The following is a 27,776-nucleotide window of genomic DNA, read 5'->3' as shown; positions in this document are numbered from 1 at the left end:
TAGAATTATTCTTTATTTGAGCAGAAGCTGTTTTTTTATATAATAAACAAAACAAAGCAAACAGAAAAGGTAAGTTTGAAGAAAGAAAGAAAAAAGAAAACCAAACAATAATATTTTCTCTTTTACCCATACACGCATCAATAGCATCTAAATATTTTTTTCAAAAGAAATGAATGATAATCAAAGTAAAGAAGAAAAGGTAAAAAAAAGTAAAAAAAAAATAACGTAAATATTCAATGTATTCAATGCGCGGTTGTTATTTGTTGTTTGTAAATTATTATTGACGATCATGCGCAATTAAAACTTGAAAAAAATGAAAGTGTTACATTCAAGTTGTTTTTGAATTCAATTCAATTCAAAAAAAAAAAAAATGAAAATTTCTAACATGGATTCAATGTTGTTTACCTTGATTATTTGATTATTTTTTTTCCAATATTGATGACGATTTATTGTCGTCATCATCATCATTGTCGTCGTCGTCGTACATAAAGAAACCTGATGATAATAATGATGATGATGATGACGTTACAATCGGATAAACAAAAATTTCTGATCGATAATTAGTAATCGATAATTTTAATCGAGAATAATCATTTTACGTTACCAGGTTTGTTTTCTTATCTCACCAATTCATCAATCATTTATCGAATAAAATCAATTAATAACAACCGAAAAAAAAATGGAAAAAGAAAATTAAGAAAAGCGTTCAATCATCGATAGATCGACAACATCTTAATCCATGGATTCAATATTGTTATTGATTAATTAATTTTATGAGAATAATCATCAGCTAATTCTGTAGAATAAATATGCAAACATAGAACGAAATTTTTGGATATGAATTGCATTTTTTTTTGGTCTTGATTGATGAATGTATTGGATTGCAATGATGATAGGAAATTCATTGCATTCATTTTTCACATATTTCAAAAAAAAATTCATTTTTTCTCTCTTTCACATTTCATTTGGCCATATATGAAACAGAAAAAAAAACAATTTCAACGTGTTCCAAATGTGTTCCAGAATATTGTGGGTGAATGGAGGGAAAAAGGAATGAAAAATAAATAAATCTTTTACCATATTTCAAAAGCAAAAAACAAAAAATTATATTAGTTTTTCTATCGTTTTGAAAAACAACATTTCATTTTTTAATTTCACTAAACATTTCAAATCATTTATCATTTGTTTTTCTTCAGTTCAGTCGACAAAAATCTTCGAAAAAAAAAGAAACGGAAAACAATATTTTTACTATATGGACGACGATTCTCTTTTTTTTCAAAAATAAACTTTTCAAAATGAAAAAAAAATAAATATTTCCGAAAATTCTTTCAGCCACTAATCATCATCATATTCTGATAGCAACAAAATGTTGTTAATTACCTGTTTATAATTGGAAATTTTTCTTTTCCAACAAACAAAAAAAGGATTTCATTCATTCATTCACACACTTCTTCAATTTTTGTACTCAGAAAAATAATGATGATGATGATCGTGATGAAATGTACCAAAACAAAACAAAAACAACAAATTTTAAAGCCAAGTTAATCTATCTTGCTGATGACAGACATAAAGCCATTGAGATATTTGAAGGAAATTCATTTCTGTTGCCTGTTTTTCAAGTGTTTTAGTTTGGTTCAATTCAACAGAATTGTATAAATGTTTTTCTATTATTTTAGTTTTTGTTGATAAAGATAAGTTAGGTTAGTTGAATGAATTTTTTGTTTTGTTTAATGATTCTAAATGTTTATCACTTTCTCTCTTTTTTATTCTTGTTTGAAATTCTTGAACAAGAATTGTTGTTGTTATTGTTGTTTGAATGGGGTTGTTATTATTTTTGATAAATAATGTGTATTGTGTGTGTGAATCCGAGTCGTGTACAGAATCTAGGATGAGATTTTCGAGAAGAAAGTTCAAAATCACACCAACAAAAAAATTGAATTGAATTGACCAAACAATTCATTGAACATTCTGTTTGGCTTAAAAGCTATTTACACATCAACAACAGAATCTTTCTGTTTTCACTCCGAATGTATTTTCAAAAAAAAAACAAGAATTTTTTTGTTTGAAAAATGAAAAGAATCCATGAAAAAAAAACTACAACAACGGGAACTGCTGAAAAGTGCTTAATGAATTATTATAAATTTGATGGGCTATTAAAAAAAAAAGGAAATTAAAAGTTCGTTAAACTGGACCACCACCACCAGTAACCACTAAAATCATATCGTTTTGTTCAAAATCATCAAAGACAAGATTGGAAAGAGAATTTCTGTCATTTTTTTTTTGTTGTTACTATAGTTGTTGCCGTATTGGACAACGTGATTATCGTCACAAACATACGATAAAGATATTAACACTATACACTCGACAAGCCGAAACGAAAAAGTTTTTTTTAAAAAAAAAAACAGGCATTTTCAACAAATATCAACAAATGATATGAATAAATTTTCTGCTGTTTCGATGGCAATCAAATTATGATGACGACGATGATGATGGTCAAGGGAAAAAAACCAGCCGCCGGCAAATATTCAGTTTTTGTTTTCTCATTTCATTTACAAATCTTTGAAAAAATTTTTAGCATTTATCAAACACAGTAATCAGTATTCGATTATGATAATCATTTTGTTGTTTTTTGGATTCTTCAAAAAGCAACAACGAAAAAATCAATGACATAATCTGACAAGTACATCTTTTGGATTGATTTTTGGTTTCCCTCAAATATGTTCTTGTCATTCAGTTTTGTTTTTTTGTTTGTTTGGCTGATGAATTTTTCATCAATTATTAATTAATTGTCAAAAGAAAAAAAACGAACGAAAATGAAAATGTTTACAAATTTGTTATGCTGATTGTGAAATCAAAGTAATATCTGAATGATGTAAATTCATAATTTTTTTCGTTTGTCATTGATAAATGAGAATATCATTATCATTGGGTTTTTTTTCATTCATTCATTTTGGTAATTGTACCAAAGGTATATAATACATCCATCATCAACAACAACAAAAACGTATTGTTGTTGTTGTTGTTAAATTGTTACATTCTTTGGTTGTTTGTTTTTTTTCTTTTGATTAATTATTGATTTTCTGTCTAATGACAGGACATCTTCATTTGAATTGAATTGAATTGAAACAAAACAAAGCAAAACAAAACAAATTTGGATAAGTAAATTTTCGCCTCTTATCGATGAAATTCCTGAAATTCAATAGGTTTTTTGTTTTGGTTACATCTTTGCTGAATTTTGTGAAACAAACAACCTGAAGTAGCAATTTTCATAATTATAAGTTTCTTTCGTTTTTCATCATTTTCGATTTTATAATCACTGATCAAACCGATAATAAATAATATTTGGGAAAAAAATGATGAATATAAATTTTTTTCATTTTCCCTCTCTTCTTCAAATATTTTCAACCGAAGATTAATGGAGTTGAATGGAAATGAATGAATAAATACATGAATGATTATCATTCGACCAAAACCTCGTCACATTTCATTATCATCGAATGATGTTTATTTGGTTGATTAGAAAACCAAAATTTTTCCAAAAGTCATTCAATTCATTTGACTTTTGTTGACTTTTTTTCCATTGGAAAATTCGGTTGTAAATAACAATTTCCGAAAAAAATAATTGAATCTTTTGGTTCCGACAACAACAACAACAACAAGTATTATTTATTTATAAGAATGAAAAAAATAGTAGTTTTTTTTATTACAAATGATGAGAATTTGCTGAAAATTCTCATTCTCTACCAGTGAATATTTTTGCTTTTGTTTTTGTTTTGAATTCAAAACAAAACAAACAAAAAACCACACACACATACACACTCACCTACGCAATGGTAACTAAATGGTTCCATTTCGTTTCATTATAATCATCATCATCATCATCATCATAAGCCAGCATGATGATAATGATGATTATCGGATTGTTCATTACAATTTCAATTTCATTATTGTCACAATGGGTATTTTTGTTTCCTTTATTTCCTTTAGAGTTTACTTTTTTCCCATTGTTTTCTCATTATTATTATCATCATCAACAACAATATTTTTTTCGGTAGAATCCAATCTGCCAATGGCATTATGATAATCTTTTATTATTATTATTATTAACTTTTCTGACTTTTATTCCAAAAAGTAAAAAAAAACCGTACTAAATACACACACACACACACACAAATTTACCCTAGAGAATATTTTCATCGAAAATATTTTGTTTTTGCCATTCTCGTTTTTTTTGTCGCCAATAATATTCAATGATGATGATAACCCGATGCTACGTTCAAGGGGATCTTCAATTTCGTTTTGTTTTGTTATGCTTTTTTTTGGTTTCTCTCAATACTAATGCAATTTCGATGTTTTGTTTTTGATAGTCTAATTCATTTGGTGAATGGTTATCAAGAATGACGATGAATAAATTGAAGAAGATGAAATTTTTGTTTGTTTGTTTGTTTGTTGCACAGGTAGATAACCTATAAGTTGCTTTTAATGTACCGGTTACCGTGATAAATTCGTAAATGAATAGCCATAATGATGATTATACTCAATTTTTTAGTTTATCTAAAAGAAATCTATTAATTAGAGAGATAGAGAGAGAGAAAAAAAAATAATCGATTTACAAGAATTCCATATTATTCTATATAGAAAAGAATATTCCTGTTACTTTAATTTTACTTGCATATATTAATTTACTACAGCTACAAATTTTCATTATGAACAAAACTTATATAACCGGTCAGCCGGTATTTTATAACCCGAAACAACAACAACAACAAAAACTAAACTAAACTAAAACCAATGAACAACAAAAAAAAAAAGAAGAAAAAAGCAGAACAACTTTTTTGTTCTCGGAAAAGAAACATCTGTTTTTATCATCATCATCATTATTAATAATCTACATAACCAGGAAAACAAAAATTTACATAAATAAACTTTTGTTGAAAAAAAAAGTTGAAAAACTTGACACTAACAACAACAACAACAACAAAAATAACAACAACAATTTACAAACGACTAAATAATATTCATATTTATATTTCCGCCCACGCATACTTGTACTAAAAATAATAATTTGATCGGAATTTTTGAATCGGTTTGCACAACATTTAATAAACTTGTTCCAAAAGTAACCAAAAAAAATTTATTCATTTTGTTACATGTAAACATGGTCGACTATTTCAACATAAATGATATGATCTATTTTAGCATTTCCTTTTTTGTTTTCTTCTCATCATCATTCGAATCATTCAATGATATATGAGTTAAAATAGAAAAAAGTTTTCACTTCTTCTGTTTTTGGATTCGAAAATCAATCGAGAGAAAAAACAAATTTCAAGTTCATATTCGACGTAATCATCATCATCGTCGTCGTCATCATCGTTTTAAATGTTTGTCGTAATTAATTAATACAGTGATGACAACCAAAGACTGATTATTAAAGAGAAAAATCTTTAAATTAACACCTTTCTTTTTTTTGGATTCAACGAATGAAATATTTCATAGAATTTTCGAGAAAAAAAGCAGAGAAGAAAAAAAATCAGCAAGCGGTAAATTTCCTACCGTGTGTTTGATTAGAAAATTTTGCCAATTTTTTTTTGTTGAAATGATTTATAGGAAATTAGATCAATAAATGTTGTGATTTTAATGATTTTATGAATGTTTTTCAGTTCGAAAAAAAGAAAAATTTCTTGTAAACATATTCTGTTCAATCTTTGGCTTGATCAAGCTTCAAGGAGAATGAACAAAACAAAAAAAAAGGATTCAACAGGATCTGACTTTGTTGTTGTTGTTGTTTTATCACAAATCTTTCCATACTATATTTTCCGTTTACAGTTTTATTGATTAAAAGTATTGAAATATTTTCTGCATTCACATTACGATTTGAAAAAAAAATTCGAGGACAATTTAAATAAATAATTTTTTTCCATTAATTCAATCCAAATGTTAATGAATGAATATTATTGCTTAAATTTTGATGAAAATTTTGAAATCAAACTGCAGTATAAATGTAAATGTAAAATGTTATTGAAATTTCAGATTCAGATTGTCATTTAATGATTTTTTCTGTTGAAATATATAGGTAAGTCGAAATAGAATCGAACGAAAGAAAACTGAAATATCCGGCAACATTTTGAATTTTGCAATGCAAAATTCAAAAAAAAACAAAGAATAATTATTCCCTGGAAATTTCTTCAGTTTTTTTCTCTCTTTTCTTGCAGACAATTCCGGAATTATATATGATAATTGTGTAGTATGATGAATGTTTCAGATTCTTGAATAATAAGAAAATTAAAATTATTTTGTCATTTCGAATCATGTCTTGCTGTTTGATTATCCAGAAAAAAGAAAAATTCCAATAAAAAATCGGGTAATAGAATTCTGTTTTTTATTTAACCGAATCAATCATCAAACTTATGATTACACACAGAAAAAAAATCATTATCGATTCTTGCTGGTTTTCACACCAAAGTGATTTTTGATAGATAAGAAAATACCATAAAGTCAAATTCTAAGTATGTTTGTGTGTAATGGTAAAAATCTAAATCCTATCATCAAACACACACACACTAAACATGCACAACAACAAATCGATTATAGTGAAATAATAATGAAAAAGTAAAGCAAAAAAAGAAAAAATGAAGCAAAGAATCTCAAAGAACCAAGAAGAATTTGATGTGGGAAAAAAAATCGAATTCCAATAAAATGGGTAGGAATTTGAATATCAAACAATTTTGTTTTGTTTTGTTTGATCGATAATGTTTTTTTTTCGTTTTGTTTTGTTGTCTTTTTTTTAAATTAAATTAACAAATAAGAATCCTTCCAATATTCATTGACTTAAACATTATGGGAAATTCTTTTTATTATTCTGTTTTTTTTATCATTTTCTCATCGCATAAATAATAATAATAATAATAACAGTCAACCATGTTTTATATGACGAAAACAACAACAATCAACAATCAACAATCATCAAATCATCATCATCATCAACAATCATGATAATTTTCATAGCAACGAATAACTGAAAGCCGCTTTCACACGAAAAAAAACCAAACCAAAAACCCAAAGTCTAAATCAGTCTTTTTGATTCACATAAATAATTGACCTTGTTCTGTTTTATGTTTCTATGGGCTTTAAAATTCATTGAAAATGAGATTATGATGATGATTTTCGGAGTTTTTTTTTGTGGGTTGTTTATGTGGAAATAGAACAATAATAATAATAAAATTATTATCAAATAAAGTTTATTTTTTCATTCATTCATTCATTCATTCTTGTTAATTGTTATTATCCAGAATGATACACCATCATCATCATCAATATGGAATAACCGAATCCAATTCAATAATAATGAAAATTTTCTTTTTCGGCTTTTTTGTCCGTCTCTGGTTGTCTGTCTGTCTCTTTGTGTGTTTGATATTGATATTCGTGACAGGAAAAAAAAAGATCCAAGTTTCAAATTCAATTACATCTGTGTGTAGTGTGTAGTGTGTATTTGGGTTTGTGTAAACCACCAAATGAACAAAAAAAAACAAACCAAAATCTAATGAGATTTCCCGATGAGATTCAAAATGTTTATTTTGGACATTGATACTATGATTTTAGGGAAAAAAAATCAAGAATCATCAGCAATCAGTTTCTGGGAGAGAGAAAAAAAGAACATATTTTTTTCATATTTGGAAAATTCCGGAAAAAAATGAAGAAATTTTCATTTCATAACCTTGAACGTTATTTCAAATGTTCAAGGTTATTTGAATTTAAAATTCTTTCTGCATTTTCTTTTCACAGAAAAATTTTCTTCTGAACAATTTGATTAACCATAATCATAATCATCATAATAACTGTATTTAACGATAATGATTATTATTCGAAAAAAACAATGTTCATTATCGATTGCTGTTGCGAAACTGCAAAAAAGAGTCAATGGAAAGGAGATTGAGATGAGTTTCATGTGACACTATAAATAGAATATTTAAGACCGAATAAAAAAGAAGAAATTTCTCTGGAATTTTTTTTTTTTTTTTTGGATTTGAAACCACCAAACTTCAAGAACAGAAATTACTGAGAAAAAATGGATTTTTTCCAAAAAAATTTAAATAACGAGATGAAGGAAAAATGGGGGAGAAAAAACCAACTGAACCAATTTTGATTTTAAAAAAATCTGAAAAAATGGTTATCAAACAAAGTGAGAATTTTTAATTTTGCTAATCGATTTATCCAAATTTAGTAGGCCCGAATGATGATGATGATGAGCTGTCAGTTGATTTCCATTTTTTTTGTTTTTTTTTGTTTTTGCATCATAAATTCATATTCAGCACATCGCGGGAATGACATCCCTATTTTTTTTTGCGTCATCATCGTAATTCAAAAAAGTAAAGTAATATGATGACATAATTGAAAAATTCATTTTTGAATTCAATGGATTAGAAACAAAAAAAAACAAAACTGAATTTTCATTTCATTTGTTTATAATCTTATTCTGTTTTTCATAATTTTCACAAAAGAATTCTCAACTATCACATCACTAATCAAGTGAGTCAACCAAAAGCAAAATGATATTTTATTTTTTGCAAAATAAAAAAACCAAACTTATCAAGTTAACTTTTTTTTTGTTTGTTTGTTGCAAATATTAAATAACACAAATGAAACAAGACAAAAAAAAATATAGAAAAACAAAACAAAACAAAATTCTTGATCTAATGAAAACGAAAAAATTCTTAATGATTGTGTTCGTGTTTGGCTAGCATCATCATCATCGATAAGAAAACAAAAACAAAAAATTCCTTCGAGAGAATGATCCAGCAACAAACAAACCAGCAGAATTCTTATCATCATCAACAAGCAAAAGATTGAAATAATCAAATTGATGATAAATATACTGAATTTTTTTTTGGGTTCTGGATTCTTATTTCTATCATCATCATCATTGGGGAAAAGGCAAACAAACAGGGAAAAAAACTGGCCAAATTAATGGACCTTCTGGGTAAATTTCATTATTATTATTATTATTCTCATTAGAGTTGATGATAATGATGATAATCATCATCATCATCATTGAAATTTTTATAGTTTTAGTTTCTACTTTTTTCACGTTTGTTCGTTCGTTATAACGAAAATGACTTTTGTTCCATAATTTCCACGTAAAACAAACAGGGGAAAAAAAATGAAATTTCATTTCATTCTTATGAAATTAATATGGCCCGATGAATGATAAGTAAAATTTGAGCAACAAAAAAATGAAATTGCAATAAATACTTAATATGAATAATAATAATTTTATCATTTTTGATTATCTGTGGTTAGGAATCTATTGTGCAAATTATAAATTACAAAAAAAAAAAATTCAAGAATCCAATGAATAAAATATTTAGTTATCTGGCAATGTTGTTGTTTTCTGTGTTTTTTTTTGAATCAATTTGAATTGCATCAATGAAAAATAATTGATGATGATGATGATGGAATGATAATAGCATTTTCTTAACGCTTCAATGGCCAATTCTATTGATAATATCGAATAATAATAATGGATAAATATTTGAACTATGATAAATTATAATTAGCACCGATCCAAAATAATCGAACCGAATCAGATTGAATTTGAAACACAAATGGAACAACTACAACCACAACAAAAACTTTAATGGAACGAATATTGACTGAATATTTTTTTTTTGCAACAAAAATTTCCAACCTAATCGATTCTGGCTAATCTCGTAGAATATTTTCCAAAGAAAACCAAAATTTTTTCACAGTAAAAACTTTTCTGATGTAAAAATCGAAAAGTGGGGAAAAAAATGAAACTTGTGACGCCATCTATCAACAAGTTTAAGACAAGAATATTATTGTAATTTTTTTCCAAAATCGATTATTATATTGATATAACAAAGTTTGTTCACTTCAAGAATGTAGAGAAAACAAAACAATAATAAAATAATCATCAAATTGAATCCGTCAATTTTGTTCGAAAAAAGTGAAACGAGTGAGAAAAAAAAATGCCAAAGATCAAAGAAAAAATAAACATTCAGTCAATCAAACAATGACCAACATTAACCACAATCAAACAAACAGAAAAGATATCTATAGTTAGTTATTTTTGAGATAAAATAAAAGTTTTATCTTTTTCTCTCTCTCTCTCTCTCTCCCATTTCTCATTCTTCTTCTATTTTTTTTGCGGCTAATCATTTTGATGAAGAAATGAAAGAATGTTATTTCCACTTACATCCATGTGTCACATCATCAACAACAAATATCAAAATGATCGAAGAGGATTCGGAGGAAAAAAGTTTCAATTTTAGTTTCATGGAAAAGAATACAGAGAAAAAAAAAATAATGTGAATTGTAAATGAAAAAAAATGATCAATCAATAAGGGAAAAAAACATGGACAAATTTTCTATTTTTAAGAATTTTTGTTTACAAAAAAAAAATGTTTGTAATAAATGATATGGTAGGAATTATGGTGGTGAATTTGAATGATAATTTTTAATATTCACATTTGATGATTGGATACCCGAAACGTTTCCAAATCACATTCTAACTATAACGGGGAAAAAACAAAGAATATATTCTTAAACAGTCAAGACATTAACAAAAAAAAAAAAAAAAAAAAAAAAAAAAAAAAAAAAAAAACAATTTGAATGTGAAAAACAAAATCCAAAAATCAAATGAATGTTTTTGAAAAGATAACATAGAAATACGATAATAGAATTGTTTTTTTTTTCAATGAATAAATATTGAAAACAACAAAAACAACAAAAGAAAGAAAAGAAATGAAAAAGAAAAGCAGAATGAAGAAGCTTATAAACATCGATAAGATATTCTTATGGTTTCAATCAATACACCTACAATCACCACCACCATTTGCCCACGCACACACCTTTTTGAATGAAATAAATTAATGAAACAAATAATAGGCTTATCAACAAGATACGAAAAACAAAAACAAAGTCAAAAATAATGATAACAGAAACTACGTTTGTTAAAAAATATTTATTATCATTAATGTTGCCATTTAAATATCAACAAAAATACCTTATCTGGATTCCTAATTTTTTTAACAGGCATCAAGTCAAAAATAAAATAATTTTGTTTGTTTGGCAAAGGGAAGAAAAACAAACAAACAAACAAAAATCAAGTAATTTCACAGCCTTGTCATTGAATGTTTAATTAAATAAGCGAATGATAATTTCATATAACAACAACAAAAAAACATTTTGACAAACAAATTGTCAATCAAATAACATAAATTCAGTGATTTTTAAATATGATGGTTATAATTGAATTTATCTGATTGGAAAATCATCATCATCATCATTAGAAACAAACAAAGAATAATAAAGTTATAACAAGTTGAATTTTTCCAATTCCAAAATAATGATGATGATGAGCTTGAAAATTTATTTTGAATGAATCGATGATGTTCAAGTTGTCTTTTGCTGAATGACAGTAACTTTTTTATTCATTTTTTTTTTTTTGAAGAATATGAAAGAAAGTCTCTTGATATTTGCGAAAAGAATTAAAAGTTAATTATTGTCACGTCGATTCGTTGATGTTTATTTTATTTCAGCATGTATTTTTTTCCATTGTTACAAATTTGTTCATCTTAATTCAGGTTGTTGCTCAACATTTCTCGCACATGTTTTCTTCTATTCTTCATAATCTAATTCTGTATTTTCAGCTTTGCCCAATGATTGTTTGGCGAAAACGAATAAGAATTCTGTGAAACGAAAAAAAAACCGAGAAAGAAAATGAAAATTGAAACACCCATCACCGATGTTCTGGAATTCCAACGAAAAAAAAAATAATAATAAAACCAGAAAATACAAATTAAGAATTCAAAATGATGATGATCCAAAGAGAAGAGCAAATTTTTTGGTTGAGTGTAATTTTAGTATGGAATTTTGGTCGGTTGTTGTTGGGTTAACACGATTACATCATGATGAAAAATGTGTTTGCATTTTATTTACACACACACACACACACACACACACACACACCGAAAGATAGCATCCAATGATAAATATCGCAATGAAAATGCCAAAAATCATTGGCGTGTATTCAGCAAACACGGTAATATTTTTTTTTTTTTTTTTTTTTTTGGAATACCGTATGGAAAACCAAACCAAACAAAAAACATAAACAAAACATTACCAGACTTTGTAAATGAAATGAATAAATAAAAATATCTTTGACGAAAAACAAAAACCGATTTTATAAATCAAGAACCAGACAAAAAGAACACCAAACAATGACCAAAATGAATAGAAAAAAAAGAGGCGAATTGAAATTCTTTTTTTTATTTTGTTTCGTTTCGAGAAAAAAAAATAAGCTAAATTTTCAAATAAATGAAAAAAATTGAATAATTTAAAAAAGAGAAAATAATAACATGCAGTGTAAAATAAGAGGTACGAGTGAAAAAAATAAAATCAATTCAAATCAAGAATCCAAAAGAAAAATGACAATTTTGTTTTTTTTTTTTGTTCAAATGTTTAACTTTTTTGTTAACTGGGTAAGTTGATGACAGCCAAAGAAAATGTAAGAAAATTTCTTTGAAAATTCAAAATGAAAAAAGTAAATAGAATTTCTGAAACGTTGACAGAATATATGTGAGAGAGAGACGATCCATTTTCATTTTTTTTTTTTTTTTTTTTTTTCTTTTTTTTTTTTTTTTTGTTAGTTTATAAAGAAATTTCTTCGCTTTTTTCATTGACTTATTGTTTTTTGTCACAAGAATTTCGTTTTGAATCTTTGATAGAAAAGAAAACAAAACTGTTGTTTGTCGACTAGATGATTGTTGGTTTGATTGATTGATTGATTGATTAAGTGTAAGTGTGGAAAAAGTGTTTTTGTCTATTTTTGTTCATTTATTTGTTGACAACATTGGTATGGAAAACAATGATTGAATCGTGGATAAAATATTGTTTGATGTTAGATATTGATTATTTGTCTTAGTGTTTAGCATTTTTAATGATTGTCGTACTAGTGATTGTGGATAGGCAAGCTGATAGCATACGGTTCCGGTGAATAGAATTTTAGCCATCATTGTACCAGTATAGATTCTAGATTTGTTTTAAAAAGAAAAATTAGGTTAGGTTTTCAATGTTAAAAATAAATTAAATTAAATAACATACAAGAATAATTGATTCTGTGCACGTGGTATAGTGGCTGGATCTTCTTTCAATAGAAATCTTCGTACGCCCAATATATAATCATGAAAATAATCTGGCCAATTTAATTTTCGCATATCGATCGGAAATCTTTCCGATACATTATTCATCATCATTGTCGATTGTTTTTGTTGTTTTTTTCCATATAAATTTTCATCATTTTTACGTTGATTACGATAAACATCTTCAGCTGCTTCTAATAAACGTAACATATTATTACCAGTATATGTCCATTCATTTGTTGTAAAAAATTCTAATGCATCCGTAACACGATGAACTTTTTGATAAACTTGATCCAATCTGAATATAAAGAGAAAGAAAAAAAACAGTAAAATTCAATTAAATTCAATCAAATGAAAAAAAGAAAAAAGAAAATTAAATTCAACATTCTAAATTCTAATCATGAAAAATCATTGCCAAAATAATCAAAGATGACAACATGGGAAAATTCTAATTTAAAAATTTAAAAAAAAACGAAACAAACATTATTTGATCTAATCTAAGCATAATAAAAACATTTATTGTCTGAAATTTTCATTAAAATGATATTAATTTGTTTCTCAATGATCATCATGAAATGGGAAAAAAAGGAGGACTATAAAATGATATTGAATCTAGATCGAAACCCGAATAGACATTAAATCGAATACCGAATAAAAACAATAACGGTAATTTCAAATACCGGTACAAAATAATGTCAATTGAATAGTAGTTTAATGGAGATGCGATGTTTTTTTTCTTAGCAATTCAAACAATGAAATTAATTCTCTTTTGCTCATTTACTAAACAAATAAATGAATGAAATGAAAATTCATTTGTAAAAGAATTTTTTTTTGTCAAAATTCGAGAATTGTATTCAGAAGAAAAAAACTTCATTGCATTCATTTGAGTTCATCATTATCATCATCATAACTAACACTTAGTTTCTTTGTTTGGCTAGAATTTTCATTATTATTAAAGTCTGTATGTAGATTATAAAAGGCTTTCCCCTTTTTTTGAGGATTTATTCGGCCAATAAGATGATAATGTTCCAATGTTTGTTTGTTTTCAGAGAATGAAAAAAGAATGGTGGTAATTTCATCTTGGCTAATAAAACAATTGCAAAACAAAACTAGGCAGAAATAGTTTCTATTTGTTCTTGAAAAGATTGAATTTGTTTTGTGTTCATTTGAGTGATGTTTTAAAATTAATTTTGTTAAAAACATCCAGAAAAAAAGGAAACAGAATTTGTTCAAAATTTTCCCATTTTTTGTTTGTTTTGTCTGAATAATAATATAGACCACAAACGAGTAAAACAAAATTGCGCTGATTGATTTGCAGTAAAAAAATAGAATTCAGACTTACATCGGTGTAAAACCCATAAATTTGAAAAGAAAATCGACAACAAATGCCGGTATCGTATGTTCAAGATATACATTGATTTGGTTCAACATTTTCGAACGATGAAATCGAACATTCGGTACACGAAACATTTCCATCGATGGATAACGGCACATTAATGGCATTGAAATATCTCGTAATTGATTCCATGTGACCGGATTGTGTGAACCAGTCACACAATTTACGACAAATATTTCATTATTATCCAAACATTTACGATTATTTGTAGTTGTTGACGTTGTTGTTGTTGTTGCGGTTGTCGTTAATGTTGGTGGAAATTTTGAATGTTTATAATGATGAACAGCAACATACCATGATGATAGTATACATGTATTAATGACCACATCCACCGGTATTAGATCACATTGATATTCTTTCTGTACATTCATTGAACGTAGAATACCTTTACCGCTTACGACTAAAAATCCAGTAAATCCATTATAATTATCTACCCAACCGGGAAATGGTTCATTCAATGATGGTGTTATAATTGATGGTCGAACAATTGCGGCTGGAAATGGTCGCCATATAATATCATTTGATTCAATATTATCATCATCATCTATAGTTGTATTGGATGTGGTAGTTGATGGATAAAAACAACCATTTGCCACTTCTTCGGCTAATAAATGTTCAGCCAATGATTTTGTATAATGATATGAACATGGTCGACCACGATATAATGTTTCAGATAATCGATTCATAGTATCATCATTCATCCAACTATATAGAAGAAAATTGATATTAAAATTTTCGTTTTTTTTAATCAATGAAAAACAAATATTTGAATCAAACTTACTCGGCCATTTCAAGTATTTTATCCGGTGATATTGGTTCAAAATAAACACATTCATCAATTTTTTGTTTATTTACCGTACAATATGCAGTGGAAACATGTACAAATGATCGAAGATTTTTCAATTTTTTTGCCAATTGTACAACACGTTTTGTACCCAATGTATTGATTAATAGAGCATATTTTAATGGTTCATCAAAACGAATCGTTGCAGCTGAATGAAAAATAATTGAAACATTATCTCGAATTGTTTGTAAATCGATTGGATTGATACCCAATCCAGGATAACGAATATCACCACTAACGGCATAAAGTTTTTGTAATCTTTCTGGATATTGTCGACGTATACGTTCGAATACTTGACATTCGGTTAATTCATCCAATCGTCGACGTATTAATTGACCAGATTTTGGCCGTAACATAATATAAATTTTATTCAATGTTGGAAATTCATAAAGTAATTTTTCAATCAAAACTTTACCAACAAATCCAGTACCACCTGTAATAAAAATAGATTGACCATCATAAAATTCTTCCAATGTAGGCAAATATTTTGTTGGACATTGTTCAGATGATGATGATGATGTTGATTCATAATCATCATCGATACCAGATTCAGATGTAATTGTTGTTGCTGGTTCTTTGAAATCATCATTATCATTATCATTATCATCATCATTTTGATTATTTGTTGATCGGATTAAATCATTTTTCAGCGAATTTAACATGATTGTATCAGATGATGATGTCGATGTTGATGTTGATGCTGATAATGATGAATGTAAAAAATTTATTACATTTTCATTCTGTTGTTTATCATTTGAATAATTATTTGGCGTCATTTCTTTTTTTTATATTTTGCTGAATGAATTAGAATATAAATTTAAAAGCAGAAAAATTAAAATTACAAATGTCAAATTAACGAGTAAAAATAAAAAGATTGAGGGAATTTGTGAGAAAAAAAAAATGTGCGTTTAATGCATTTTGCATAAATTTTTTTTTCAACTCAAGAAAATTTTCTAATATTCAAGTCAAATCAAACAAATTTTCAACCCTTATGATGACAATTAATCTAAATTTTTGCACTCATTTTGTTCGAAACAAAATGATGATTTCATTGGAAATTTTTTTCCCTTAATATTTCCCGGAACAATTTTTTCTTCTTCTTCTTCTTGAATCAACCAAATTCAATTGTAACATATTTTTTTCTCAAAAATATATATATAAGATTTACTCTCGTTAAGTTTTTTTTTCACACACACACACATTCGGTTTGCCACTTTTGCTGCTAATTCAAAATTTGATTTGATAAGATTTATTTTGGAATAAAATTTGCCGAAAACATTTGTGGAAATTCAATTCTGCATCTGTAGAAATAGAATCGAATTATGATGTATAAGAGTGGAAATAGAATCGAATAATAAATTCGAACCGAATCAGCAAAAAAAAAAAAGAAGAAGATTTCATTTTGTTTTATTTTCATCTTTGATTGAAAGAAAAAATTCTGATCAAAATTAAATTTTTTTTTCAAATTCATGCTAAAATCTATTTTGTCGGTGTTTGACTAAAAAAGAACCGTCATTAGCATTTATTTATGGTAATGGGAAATCAATTTTTTTTTACCGGGATATTTTCATTTTTTCGGCAAAAGGAAACGTACCGGTATGTTTGATCTTGAAATTGGAATTTATTTTTTCAAAAAATATTTGTTTGTTTTTTTGCTCATAAATATTATTGACAAATCAATATATCTGGTCAGTATGTTTTGTTTTGAATTGTTATTTTTATTTTTTTTTCTTTTCAATTTCAAGAAAAAGTTTCAACTTACCGGAATTACTATTTTTTTCATCATACACTTTCATTATGAATTATGATTCCGGATATTAAAAGTAAACTTACACTTTTCGTATATGAATATTTTCTTTTTCACTGGCCAACGGGCATTTACACATTCAAAACCAAAATTCAATTCAAAACTTAAATAAAGATGATTATGATGTTTAATGATGTGTCTATAACACAGTGATACAATATTTAAATAGAAAATGAGAAATTCAAGAAGAAATTATCATTGCAAAATAAAACCGGAAGCCACGATGGACGATAATAAACAATTGTTATCGATTATTGTCAGCAACAATCGATAGTCAACACAAAAAAAAACAATCGAACATACAAAACATTCGAAAATTCGAACACGAACAAAACAAACAAGCAAAAAAAAAAAAAAACATTGAACTCAATCATAACCACGATCGATGATCAAATAGGAAATTTTTTTCTATTGTTATTCGTGGAACAACATCGATTGATGATGATTTCCAAGATGAAAATGTTTTTGTTTGGCCATTGTTAAATTATCATCGATCATCATCATTATTATGCTTGTTTGTTGATGAATTCAAATTTGTACTACCGAAATAGATTTGTTACCTGTTTTAGGAACGGGGAAATATGAAGAAAATTTTACCATAACCATTTCTCATCTTTTCACTTTCACTTGAAATAACTTTACATTCAAACTTCATTTTTTGGAATGACCAATGAAGAAAAATAGCCATTTTTCAGACAATCATCTATTGTTATTTCATCTTGGTGATACCAAAAATAACCGAATTTTTTTTATATACACATTATGATGATTTATGGTTGTAGTTTTACGAAAAACAAATTTTAAAAGAAAGAAAAAAACAATAAAACTAGTTTCTCTTCTCACTATATATATATGCACAGGTAAAACAAACGGTTATTTACACAAAAATAGACATTCTTATGGACATTCAACAAAACAACAACAAAAATCGAGAGAAATGAAAATACTCTTAATTTTTTTTCATCATTGGAATTTAGGTTTTTCTTTTTTGTTTTGGTCAGACAAAACAAACAAAACAAAACTCGGTATCACAAAAGAAAAGAAAATACCGAAACTGATTTGTTACCAAGTTTACAAAACATTCGCGATTAATGAATATCCGAGAATTATTTTCTTCCAAATAAAATCTACAAGTTTCAATCAAATCTTTTCGATTTGTTTCATGACATTTTCAGCAACAACAAAAACTTTAATTTGAACGTTTTTTTTCATTCAATCATTCACCGATAAACTTACGTTTTGATTTGCAAGAAAAAAAAATGCTAAAATTTCAAAAAGAAAAACAGAACACAAAAACACTGTTTGATTGACACTGATTTTCACTGATGTAAAATTGAACCAAAAAAAAAAAAAAATTATCACAAAAAAAAAAATCCAATAACCGTAAAAAAAGTCACCTGTCTGTCTTTTTTTCACTGCTAAAAATTTTTCCATCAGGTCGTTTGTATTTATACATCTAAATTATCATCGTTCGTTCGTTCGTTCATTCAATCTTAAAGGGAATATTGTTCATAATCAACAACTGAACAATACCTTTTTCAGTCATAATTTCTCTCTCTTTTTTTCACATTTTGTTTCCGTTACATTTATCTATTCATCCACACAAAAGATTTGTATTTTGAAGGGAGATGAAGCAAACAAAAAAAAATGTTAAAATCTTTAGCCGAATAAGAAAATTATGTAGAGAAAATCAATGGTGAAAATAGAGAGAGAGAGAATAAGAAAATCCCAAGTGAAATATAGGTAGGATTTTCTTTTTTCTGTGTGTGTGTTTTTTTTGCTTTGTTTGATTATGGTTATGCAATTTACCATTAGATCATCATCATCATTATCTAGTTGGTAATATGATAGCGATGACCAATTATTTTATTCATCATCGCAGTCATCATCATTATCTTCAACGTCATTACTTTCTCTCTCTCTCTCTCACTCTATCTGATAATGGTGATGGTGATAAAATGTCATCTGATCCCTTATACAATCCCTTAGCTTGTTTGAAAGAAAAAATTCATCACAAATTTGAATAATTTCTTTTCAGTCAGACAAAATCCTTTTTTTTACAATTGAATTAATTGAATTGTTATCTATCGATTGGCTATCGATGAATGATTGAATGAATGAATGAGTGCAATAACGTAATCTTTAACAATGGATATTTCATGGTTTTTTTCCATTTGAATGGAAAAAAAATTGAAATTTTGTAGTTTTTTTTTCTTCTTTTACAATTTCAATCAATCGAATCAATGTGCATGTCACATTGGCAAAATCAATTATGTCATGTCATTTTCTTACATAATTGGTTTTTTTACTTCTTCTTTTTTCAGGCAATTTTTCTCTCTTTCTTTTACTTTTAAAATTTCCAATTAATATTGAATATTCTCGTTGAAAAAAAAATTTACAAAATTCATACCCAAAAACACAATTGACAATTCCTCAACCGTTCGTTGTTTTTCTATGATGAAAAACCAAAACAAAACAAAACAAAAAAAAGAAATTTCCAATTTGTTTCACTGTTGGATGTCATTTTTCAGAAGAAAAACCATAAACAATCAAAAATTTAAATTTTTTCTTTAAACAAACTTTCTTTTTTTTTCAACATCATGTTTATGGAAATGGAACATTTCAACAAAAAAAAAAAAAAAAAAAAAAACACTGGCCAACAACACTTGTGAAGAACAAACACAAACAAGATCAAATCATTCAAGGATTTTTTTGTTGTTGTCTACAACAACAAAAATGCCATATGCAGAGCATCGAAAATCATCATCAAATCATCATTTTTGAAACGAATTGAATTATCATGACCGAAACAATTACAATAACAATGGCCAAACGCCTACACAAACACACATAAAAACATCGACCTCAAACCAAAAGATTGTATGTCGTCGCTGTTGTTGTTGTTGTTGTTATCATTGATGAATTGTCCTCGATCGATCCAACAAAAAACTTTTGATTGTCGACAAATTGTTTTGCTGTTGTTGTTGTTGAAAAATTCTTTCTTTCTTTCTTTCTATCCAATTAAGTGTGAAAAAAAAACAAATTTCCTAATTCATTCAATTCATGCATTCATCATTTGCGAAAAAAAAAGAAAAGAAAAGAAAGAAAATTTCCATTTGAAATTATCGAATTGAACAAGGATTATTATCATCTTTTTTTTCGTTATTCAAATTTTTGAATGATTGGATTTTGAACAAATTTTCTTCTTCTTCTTTTATTATTATTATTAGATTTTAATTGAATGAGCTTAACACATTTTGAATTTTGATTGTAGAAAATTTTTTTCTTTTCTTTGCCAAATAAATCAATCAAAATGATTAACAGATGCTAAAAATTGTTGTTAGTTTTTCTGTAATGATCATTATCACACACACAGTTACTTCACTAGTTATTTTTTCAATATTCACATTGCAAATTGTATCCGATAATTATTATCCGAAACAAAAAAAAATTATTTGGAACAATTTTTTCGTTATTGTTTTTGGAGAGAAAAGTTAATTTTTTTCATCATCGTCGTCGTCGTTATTGATATGTTAAGAAATTTAACGCATTTCGGTGCCAACATATGCTTCGAACACATAGTAGATCTACTTCAATAACAAAAAAAAATTTCAATTTAATCTTGGTTAGAGAATAGTAATATTGAAATGTTGTTGGCAAAAATTGTTGTTGGAAATGATAAATGATAAAATTACAGGTATTTTTTTTTTTTGCCAAAAATAAACCAAGTTTCGCCATCTATCATTTGACACTAAAAACATTATAAACATTCGAAAAAAAATTGGTAATGATAATTATACTCACTATGGTTACAAGATTATCGTGGTCATAACTAAATTTTATGATCTACTAAAATGATGATTGATTTGAAAGAGCAAATGATAATTCACTGATGAATTTGTAATGAACAAATGATTTTAAAAAATGATCATAAATAAATGGCAATGCAATACATTCTGACATTTGATATTTTGAGATTTTTTTTAAAAAATCAGTTGTAACAAATTTTCTATTATCATGTTTGTTTTTTTCACTGATTCATCATTCAAATTATTACTATTTCCGAGAAGAAGAAAAAAAACATGGAACAATCTTCAAGTGAAGAATATTTAAAATTGATGGATGAAAATATCGATGATGATGATGATGATGGTGGTGGTGGTGGTGGTGGGAATGATGATAATACTGTCAACATTGATATTAATCAACATTACAATCGTAAATCACCAAAATGTTTTGATTGTTTTATTTTCAAACAAATCATCAAAAATTCAACGAAATTATTTTTATTAATATTTTTATTCATCATTATATTCGAAACATATATTATTATGTATTGTAATGATAGTAATAATAATAATTTTTCAATTATCAAACAATTCAATCATACTGATTCAAATGATTCAAATAAACATTATGATGAAAAATTAAAAATTGATAGAATTCTTGAATCAATTTTACCGAAACGAAAATCATTGAATAAATTGAAAACATTATCATTGATTGAATCAGAATCAAATTTAGCTGCATTATATACTGATGAATGGCAAACATTTAGTAATACAAAATGGTTAAATCAAAAATTATCAATGATTCAATATTGTGATAATATTTCATTGATACCAATACATGAAATTAAACAGGCAAATATTTATTGGCAAACAATTAAATCACCTTTGATTGATTTGAATATGAATATTACATTGGATGCATATGATCCATTCACAATATACATATACAATGCATATTATGATGATCGTTCTGGTCGATCGGAAGTAAAAATTCTAACATCATGTGATCAACAGGTTATTATTGAAAAACTAAAATTTGGGTAAGCAAATTAAGATAAATATAAGATTTGTTTTTAAAATTTTTATTTTTATTTTTTTAAATTTATAATACAGATGTTTGCTTTGGTTTGATGATCAAAAAGCACCAGTTATTGGTAACATAACAGAAGTGTTTACAATTTGGCCTAAATATTGGGATTTTGGTATACAACCAAATATTTATGGACCACAAATTATAACCTGTAGAATACCAGAACCATTGAATCAAATTATTCCACGTGCAATAACATTAACATCAAAACCAATGACTTGTGATCTTGGTGAAACACCTGTTGAAAATGTTGTACGTGTTATACATCGAAATGATACCAGTGATTTAATTCAAAATGATGTGAATCAAAATCAAAATTTTACAATCGGTGTTTGTGTACATGCATTTCGTTATCGAACATATGATTTTAGTGTACGATTAATTGAATGGCTTGAAATGAACAGATTATTGGGAGCATCAAAAATCTATTTCTATATTCTTGATGCAACCGAATCGGTATATCGTGTTTTACGACATTATGCTAAAGAGGTGAAAAATTTTTTTTATTGATTATTATTGAATTGATTTATTTTATTTTTTTTTTGTTTAATAAAAAGGGTCTAATTGAATGGCGACGATTAACACTTCCTGGTGAGCAACCAAACATTGATTCAATGTATGAATATTATTATGAACAAATAAATGGAAAATCTTTTGCAGAAGAATTGCTTGAACTAAATGATTGCCTTTATCGTAATATTTATCGTCATGATTATATTGGATTATTTGATATAGATGAAATATTAATGCCACAAAAACAATTACAAAATTGGTTTGATGTATTGAATCGAATTAAAAAACGATCTTCGATTGATGAAAAACAGGCAGGATATTTGGCACATAAACATTCATATGTTTATGAAATGTATGAAGAAATTTATCATAATGGAAAAATTATACCATCATATATGCATATAATGCGTCATACATATCGTGCAAAACCATATCAAGATGGTAAAAATACTAAATGTTTTCATCGTACTGATAAAGTGTCTGCAGTACATAATCATTTTCCAATTCGTTGTATAAATCGTACCGGTTTTTATTTTAATTGTGAAGGTATTACATTTGATGAATATGATGAATCAATTTTGATGCATTATCGACCAAATCGACAACCTGATGAACAATGTATGATCAATAAAACCAATGAACAAATTCTTCAATATTGTACAATAAATGATCATACAGCATGGAAATGGTATGATATATTAGTAAAAAATGTTCGTCAAAAACTGATTACAATATTTGGTAATGATGAATAACTAAAAATCATAAGTTTATTTCAATTTTAAATTTTTAAAAATTTTTAAAAATACAATTTTTACAAAAATAAAATTTTCAATTTATTTTAAAAGATTTAATAAAGAACGTTTTTCGATAATTTCGATCCACAATTGGCTAATTTGATTATCGAATTGAAAACATGATTGACATTGTATTAATCGTTGTCGTAATTGTTGTAATCGTAATTTCAATTCATCCAATCGATCTTGGAATAATTTTACATTTTTCAATAGCTATTTAATCAAAAAAAAGTGATAAACAAAAACTTATTTATTTAACAAACAAACAAACAAAAAATTCATACCGTCAATATAAACAATCGATCTCGTTGAATGATTGCCATCAAATTTTGATCATATTGATTGAATTCTTGTTCAAGTAACGAGAATATATCCTGACGAATATATTCTGGTGATGATAGACAATGTAATGATTTTCGTACAGCTTCCATTTTTTTGTGTGTAAATCTTGGATCGTTTCAAACAAAAAACAAAAAACAAATTCAGCAAAAACAAAAAAAAACAAAAAATTTAGTGTTTATACACGATTTAGCAAAAAATTCGATATTCGAATAACTTACATTATATGAATAGGGTATTTTGTGCCGCAAAAGAAAGAGGACGCTTTCATCGTTCGGTGTGTTGTGCTCAGCTTTTGTTCTTTTTTTTTTTTTTTTTTTTGATATTTCGCTCGTTTCGAACTTGCTTTTGTCATTCGATTCGAATATTGACGATTTATTACTGTTGTCTTCCAAGATAAAAACGATTCGGTTTTGTTGTTTTTTTATTTGGAACAAAATAAAATCTTAACAAAATAAAAATTGACAAATTTAAAAACGATATAAAAATGATGGCACGTCGTGAATCCGTTCCATTGGATTGTAAAGTTTATGTTGGTGAATTAGGTAACAGTGGTAATAGACATGAACTTGAAGATGCTTTCGGTTATTATGGTCCATTACGTGAAGTTTGGGTTGCACGTAATCCACCAGGTTTTGCATTTGTTATGTTTCAGGATGCTCGTGATGCACGTGATGCTGTTCGTGCTTTGGATGGAAAGTAAGTTATTATTTTGTTTTTGTTTCATTATGATCATAATCATAAATTAATTTTCAGATTGATTTGTGGCCGTCGTGTACGTGTGGAATTATCCACTGGTAAATCTCGACATGAAAAACGTGGTTTTCGAATTCGTGATGGACCTGGCGGACCACGTGGAGGTTATGGAGGACCTGGCGGTCCACGTGATGGATCACCAAGACGACCACGTGGTGATCCATATGGGCGCGGTATGCCTGATCGTGGTCCACCAGGACCTAATGGTCCAGCTGGTGGCCGTTATGATGATCGTTATGCTCATCGAGGTCGTGGTTATTCAAGGTAAGTAACGGATATATGGATTTTTTTTCGTCACAGAATTATTACCATTCAACATTGATGATCATCTTTGTTCTGTTGAAAATTATTTAAATCTAAATCGATCAACATTTTGTTGTATCATGACAATGGCTCATCTTATATATTCGATGATTTTGAGCCCGAATTTTTTAAATATAACAACGGTGGTGTGTATAACCATTTATATATGATGAATGATGATAATGATGTTGAGCTAATTTTTTGAATTTTTTTTCACATACAACACATTTTCTCGATATTCCTCAATTTGGAATTTGAAAAAAAATGAGAAACGAAAACAAAAGCCTAAAAGTTTGGCTTATTGCGAATTTAATCATGATCAATGATATATATTCAATGATTTTACTATGATGATGGTATGATGATGGTGTTTGTAAAAAAATGATCAGATTTGATAATCCAACAAAACACAACATGTTAATCAACAGCAGCAGCAGCAACAACAAACAGCTAAAGCGACATTTATATAATTATTATGCAACTGAAAAACAAGAAAAGACAATCAACCGATTCAAATTTCAACAATCAGCCAAAATGATTGTGATTAAATGAAATCAAAACGATTTTGTTTTATTTTCTGAATGATCGAATTATATAAAACATTTAGACATCATCATCATCATCATTGAAATCATCACAGTTTTTTTTTCTTTCGAAATCATTTCATCATCCCTTTTTTATTCGTTAAATAATATGACCAACAACAAGAGCAACAATAACAACAAACAACAGCATCAGCTAGAAGTTTAAAATTTTTTAAAGATTTTTTTTCGAAATATAGAAGAAAAAAAAAGAAATTCAGCAATTATAACAACATCGACAACAGCAGCAACTAAAAAAAAAGCAGCTCAGCTCATCTTTTGAAACAACAAAAATATTCTACTTGATCGATTTAGAGGATGTATAATTTTTATATCTTTAATAATGAAATTTTCAACTAAAAAAAAATACACACCACCAAAAAAAAAAGAGAATATTCGGAGCTAGAATTCTGGGTTTTACATCTCAACCAAGTTTTTCTTTCTTGATTCATTATCAACTCAGCCGCAACAGCATCAGTCGTCAGCTCAACTGAGCAGGCATCCCCCATCTTTCATTTGGTCATCATTGATTAGTTAGTTAGGTTTTTTTCTGGTCATTAAAAAAAAGGATTAGGGAATGGATCTCATCCGTAAACATCAATCAACTTATTATTTTGAAAAAATAAAGAATATCAAAAATTAGGTTCGAATGAATATTTTCATCTATGTCAGTTCTTATTTTTCCAGCTTGTCTTCAAGCCAGCTTTTGACCTGATTTTAAGGTCCGTAAATTTTATTTTATTTTATAGGTGTGACTTTATATTGTTTGAGTTTGATATTTTCAATTGATAAAAAAAATGATATTTGTAAATGATAATCATAATCTGATAATAATCATCTTATTTTATCTTCTTTCATCTAATCAATGATCATCATCGAATTCGAATGATTTAACAACCAATCAACCAACCAACATTGACAAAAATGAAAAAGAAGCCGAAGCCGTTCACCATCACCGATTGTTCGTGGTCGGCCACGAACACCGCCATCAAGATCACGATCACGTTCGCCGATTCCAAAGTCACCGTTATCAGATCGTTATGGTGTGTATTGAAACGTAATCGAAAATAAAAATCATTTAACCAATTCAAAAACATAAAATGTCAAATCAAATATTTTTTCGTATTTTGTGGATGTTATTTTCATTTGATTTGATTACATTTTTTATTTTCGTTTGCCTGTCTCTCAAAATTCAAATTTCTTTTTATTTGATGAAAGAGGTATTTTTCTTTCATTCATGCACTTTTTTTGTTTCCTTTCTGTTTTTCTAATATATTTACCAGATTATTTTATCATTTAATTGATTCCTTTCTTTGTTTTTTGTTTTCTTAAAAAATAATGCTTTGTATTTAGCCTTGAAAGAAAAAGAATCCTGTTAAACAACTCATATTTCCATTTCTTTATAATTATGATCAAATTATTATAATTCATGAATGTTTTTTCATTTAATTAATTGTTTTCTTTTTTTTCTCTGAACAGACGATCATCTTTGAAATGTATCACCGTCATTAAACATGTGTGTGTTTTTGTTGTGATTGAAAATTATGATCAATGGCCATCATCATTGTCATTATTTTTCAAGAAAAAAAAATAAACAAAATACACCATCATCATATTTGTCTTTATCATCTGAATCAATCTCACCCATAATAATTATTCATCCATTGCAACATTCATTTAACATTTTTCTCTGCATATTTTGTATTGATCAACCCGTTTATACCATCACACGGATTCAAATGATGACGTTTGATAGTTCGCTAGCGCACACATTGACACAATCCTAAAATTCTTTTTTTTTAATCAAAAAATTTTTCCCTCAAATTTTTTTCTCCCTTTTTTAGTTTAAATTTTCCTTGCAGCCAAATTTTATTATTCAAAATAATTATTATATGATTGAATCGAAAGGGTTAAACAATATGAAATTCCCCTACCCATTTATTAAAAAAAATAAACTTTTCTTTGAATAAAACAAAAAATTCTTGCACTTGTTTTTTTACCCAAATGTTAAAATATAAAAAAATCTTATTATCATATATCGGATTCCAAGAAAAATCTCTTTATCATTATAATACATCAAAATCGCAGATAAATGTAGGCAGATAAAAACATTTATCATTTCGAAACATTGGATTTGATGATCATCATCGTTGTTTTTGATATTGATTTTTTTTTTGAATAGTTACAATGAAACAATTTTTATTTTGATTGGATGAATATTATTGTTTTTCAATGAATTATTTTAGAAATTTATTCAAAAAGTTATGACGTATTGATTGTTATATAAAAAATCATTGAATTCATTAATTAAAAATGTTAATTTGTAGCCATCAATTCTATTTCTGTTTTTTTTTCGGAAATTTCAAAAGAATGAAAATATAATTATGATTTGGAAAAATAAA

General features: G+C 27.0%; 4 protein-coding genes across 9 annotated transcripts; 2 read left to right on the top strand and 2 right to left on the bottom strand.

The window, feature by feature from the left end:
- Positions 1 to 12,702: 12,702 nt before the first annotated feature.
- On the bottom strand, positions 12,703 to 16,321 carry LOC113798554 (fatty acyl-CoA reductase 1-like). The gene is made up of 4 exons (XM_027349110.2): positions 15,338 to 16,321; positions 14,503 to 15,261; positions 13,123 to 13,458; positions 12,703 to 13,050 (listed from the first exon to the last, which is right to left on the bottom strand). The coding sequence occupies exons 1-4, from the start codon at positions 16,174 to 16,176 to the stop codon at positions 12,852 to 12,854; spliced, it is 2,133 nt and encodes a 710-aa protein (XP_027204911.2). The 5' UTR covers positions 16,177 to 16,321; the 3' UTR covers positions 12,703 to 12,851.
- Positions 16,322 to 21,217: 4,896 nt separating this feature from the next.
- Positions 21,218 to 23,383, top strand: LOC113798517 (uncharacterized). The gene is made up of 3 exons (XM_027349073.2): positions 21,218 to 22,038; positions 22,112 to 22,577; positions 22,646 to 23,383. The coding sequence occupies exons 1-3, from the start codon at positions 21,290 to 21,292 to the stop codon at positions 23,351 to 23,353; spliced, it is 1,923 nt and encodes a 640-aa protein (XP_027204874.2). The 5' UTR covers positions 21,218 to 21,289; the 3' UTR covers positions 23,354 to 23,383.
- Positions 23,347 to 24,089, bottom strand: LOC113798656 (uncharacterized). Of its 2 annotated transcripts, XM_075819815.1 has the most exons (3): positions 23,956 to 24,089; positions 23,680 to 23,842; positions 23,347 to 23,608 (listed from the first exon to the last, which is right to left on the bottom strand). In XM_075819815.1, exons 1-3 carry the CDS (start codon positions 24,087 to 24,089, stop codon positions 23,435 to 23,437), a joined length of 471 nt encoding a protein of 156 aa, XP_075675930.1. In that variant the 3' UTR covers positions 23,347 to 23,434. The 2 variants fall into 2 exon arrangements, with proteins under 2 accessions (XP_075675930.1, XP_027205020.2); XM_027349219.2 differs by lacking the exon at positions 23,956 to 24,089 and having other exon boundaries at positions 23,680 to 23,926.
- Positions 24,090 to 24,221: 132 nt separating this feature from the next.
- Positions 24,222 to 26,987, top strand: LOC113798569 (uncharacterized). 5 transcript variants are annotated; one of them, XR_012846165.1, is made up of 4 exons: positions 24,222 to 24,433; positions 24,491 to 24,754; positions 26,311 to 26,594; positions 26,854 to 26,987. XR_012846165.1 is itself a non-coding variant. In XM_075819814.1 (4 exons), exons 1-4 carry the CDS (start codon positions 24,222 to 24,224, stop codon positions 26,865 to 26,867), a joined length of 597 nt encoding a protein of 198 aa, XP_075675929.1. In that variant the 3' UTR covers positions 26,868 to 26,987. The 5 variants fall into 5 exon arrangements, 3 of the variants coding, with proteins under 3 accessions (XP_075675929.1, XP_027204927.1, XP_027204928.1); XR_012846164.1 differs by having other exon boundaries at positions 26,308 to 26,594; XM_075819814.1 differs by having other exon boundaries at positions 26,311 to 26,417.
- The last annotated feature ends 789 nt before the right edge of the window (positions 26,988 to 27,776 follow it).

The sequence above is a fragment of the Dermatophagoides pteronyssinus genome, unplaced genomic scaffold (assembly GCF_027571235.1).
Source record: "Dermatophagoides pteronyssinus isolate colony J.1.1.1.1 unplaced genomic scaffold, Derpt_VIB-CSIC_2022.12 sq0004, whole genome shotgun sequence".
Classification (NCBI taxonomy): domain Eukaryota; kingdom Metazoa; phylum Arthropoda; class Arachnida; order Sarcoptiformes; family Pyroglyphidae; genus Dermatophagoides; species Dermatophagoides pteronyssinus.
This window is presented reverse-complemented; position numbering and strand designations above follow the sequence as displayed.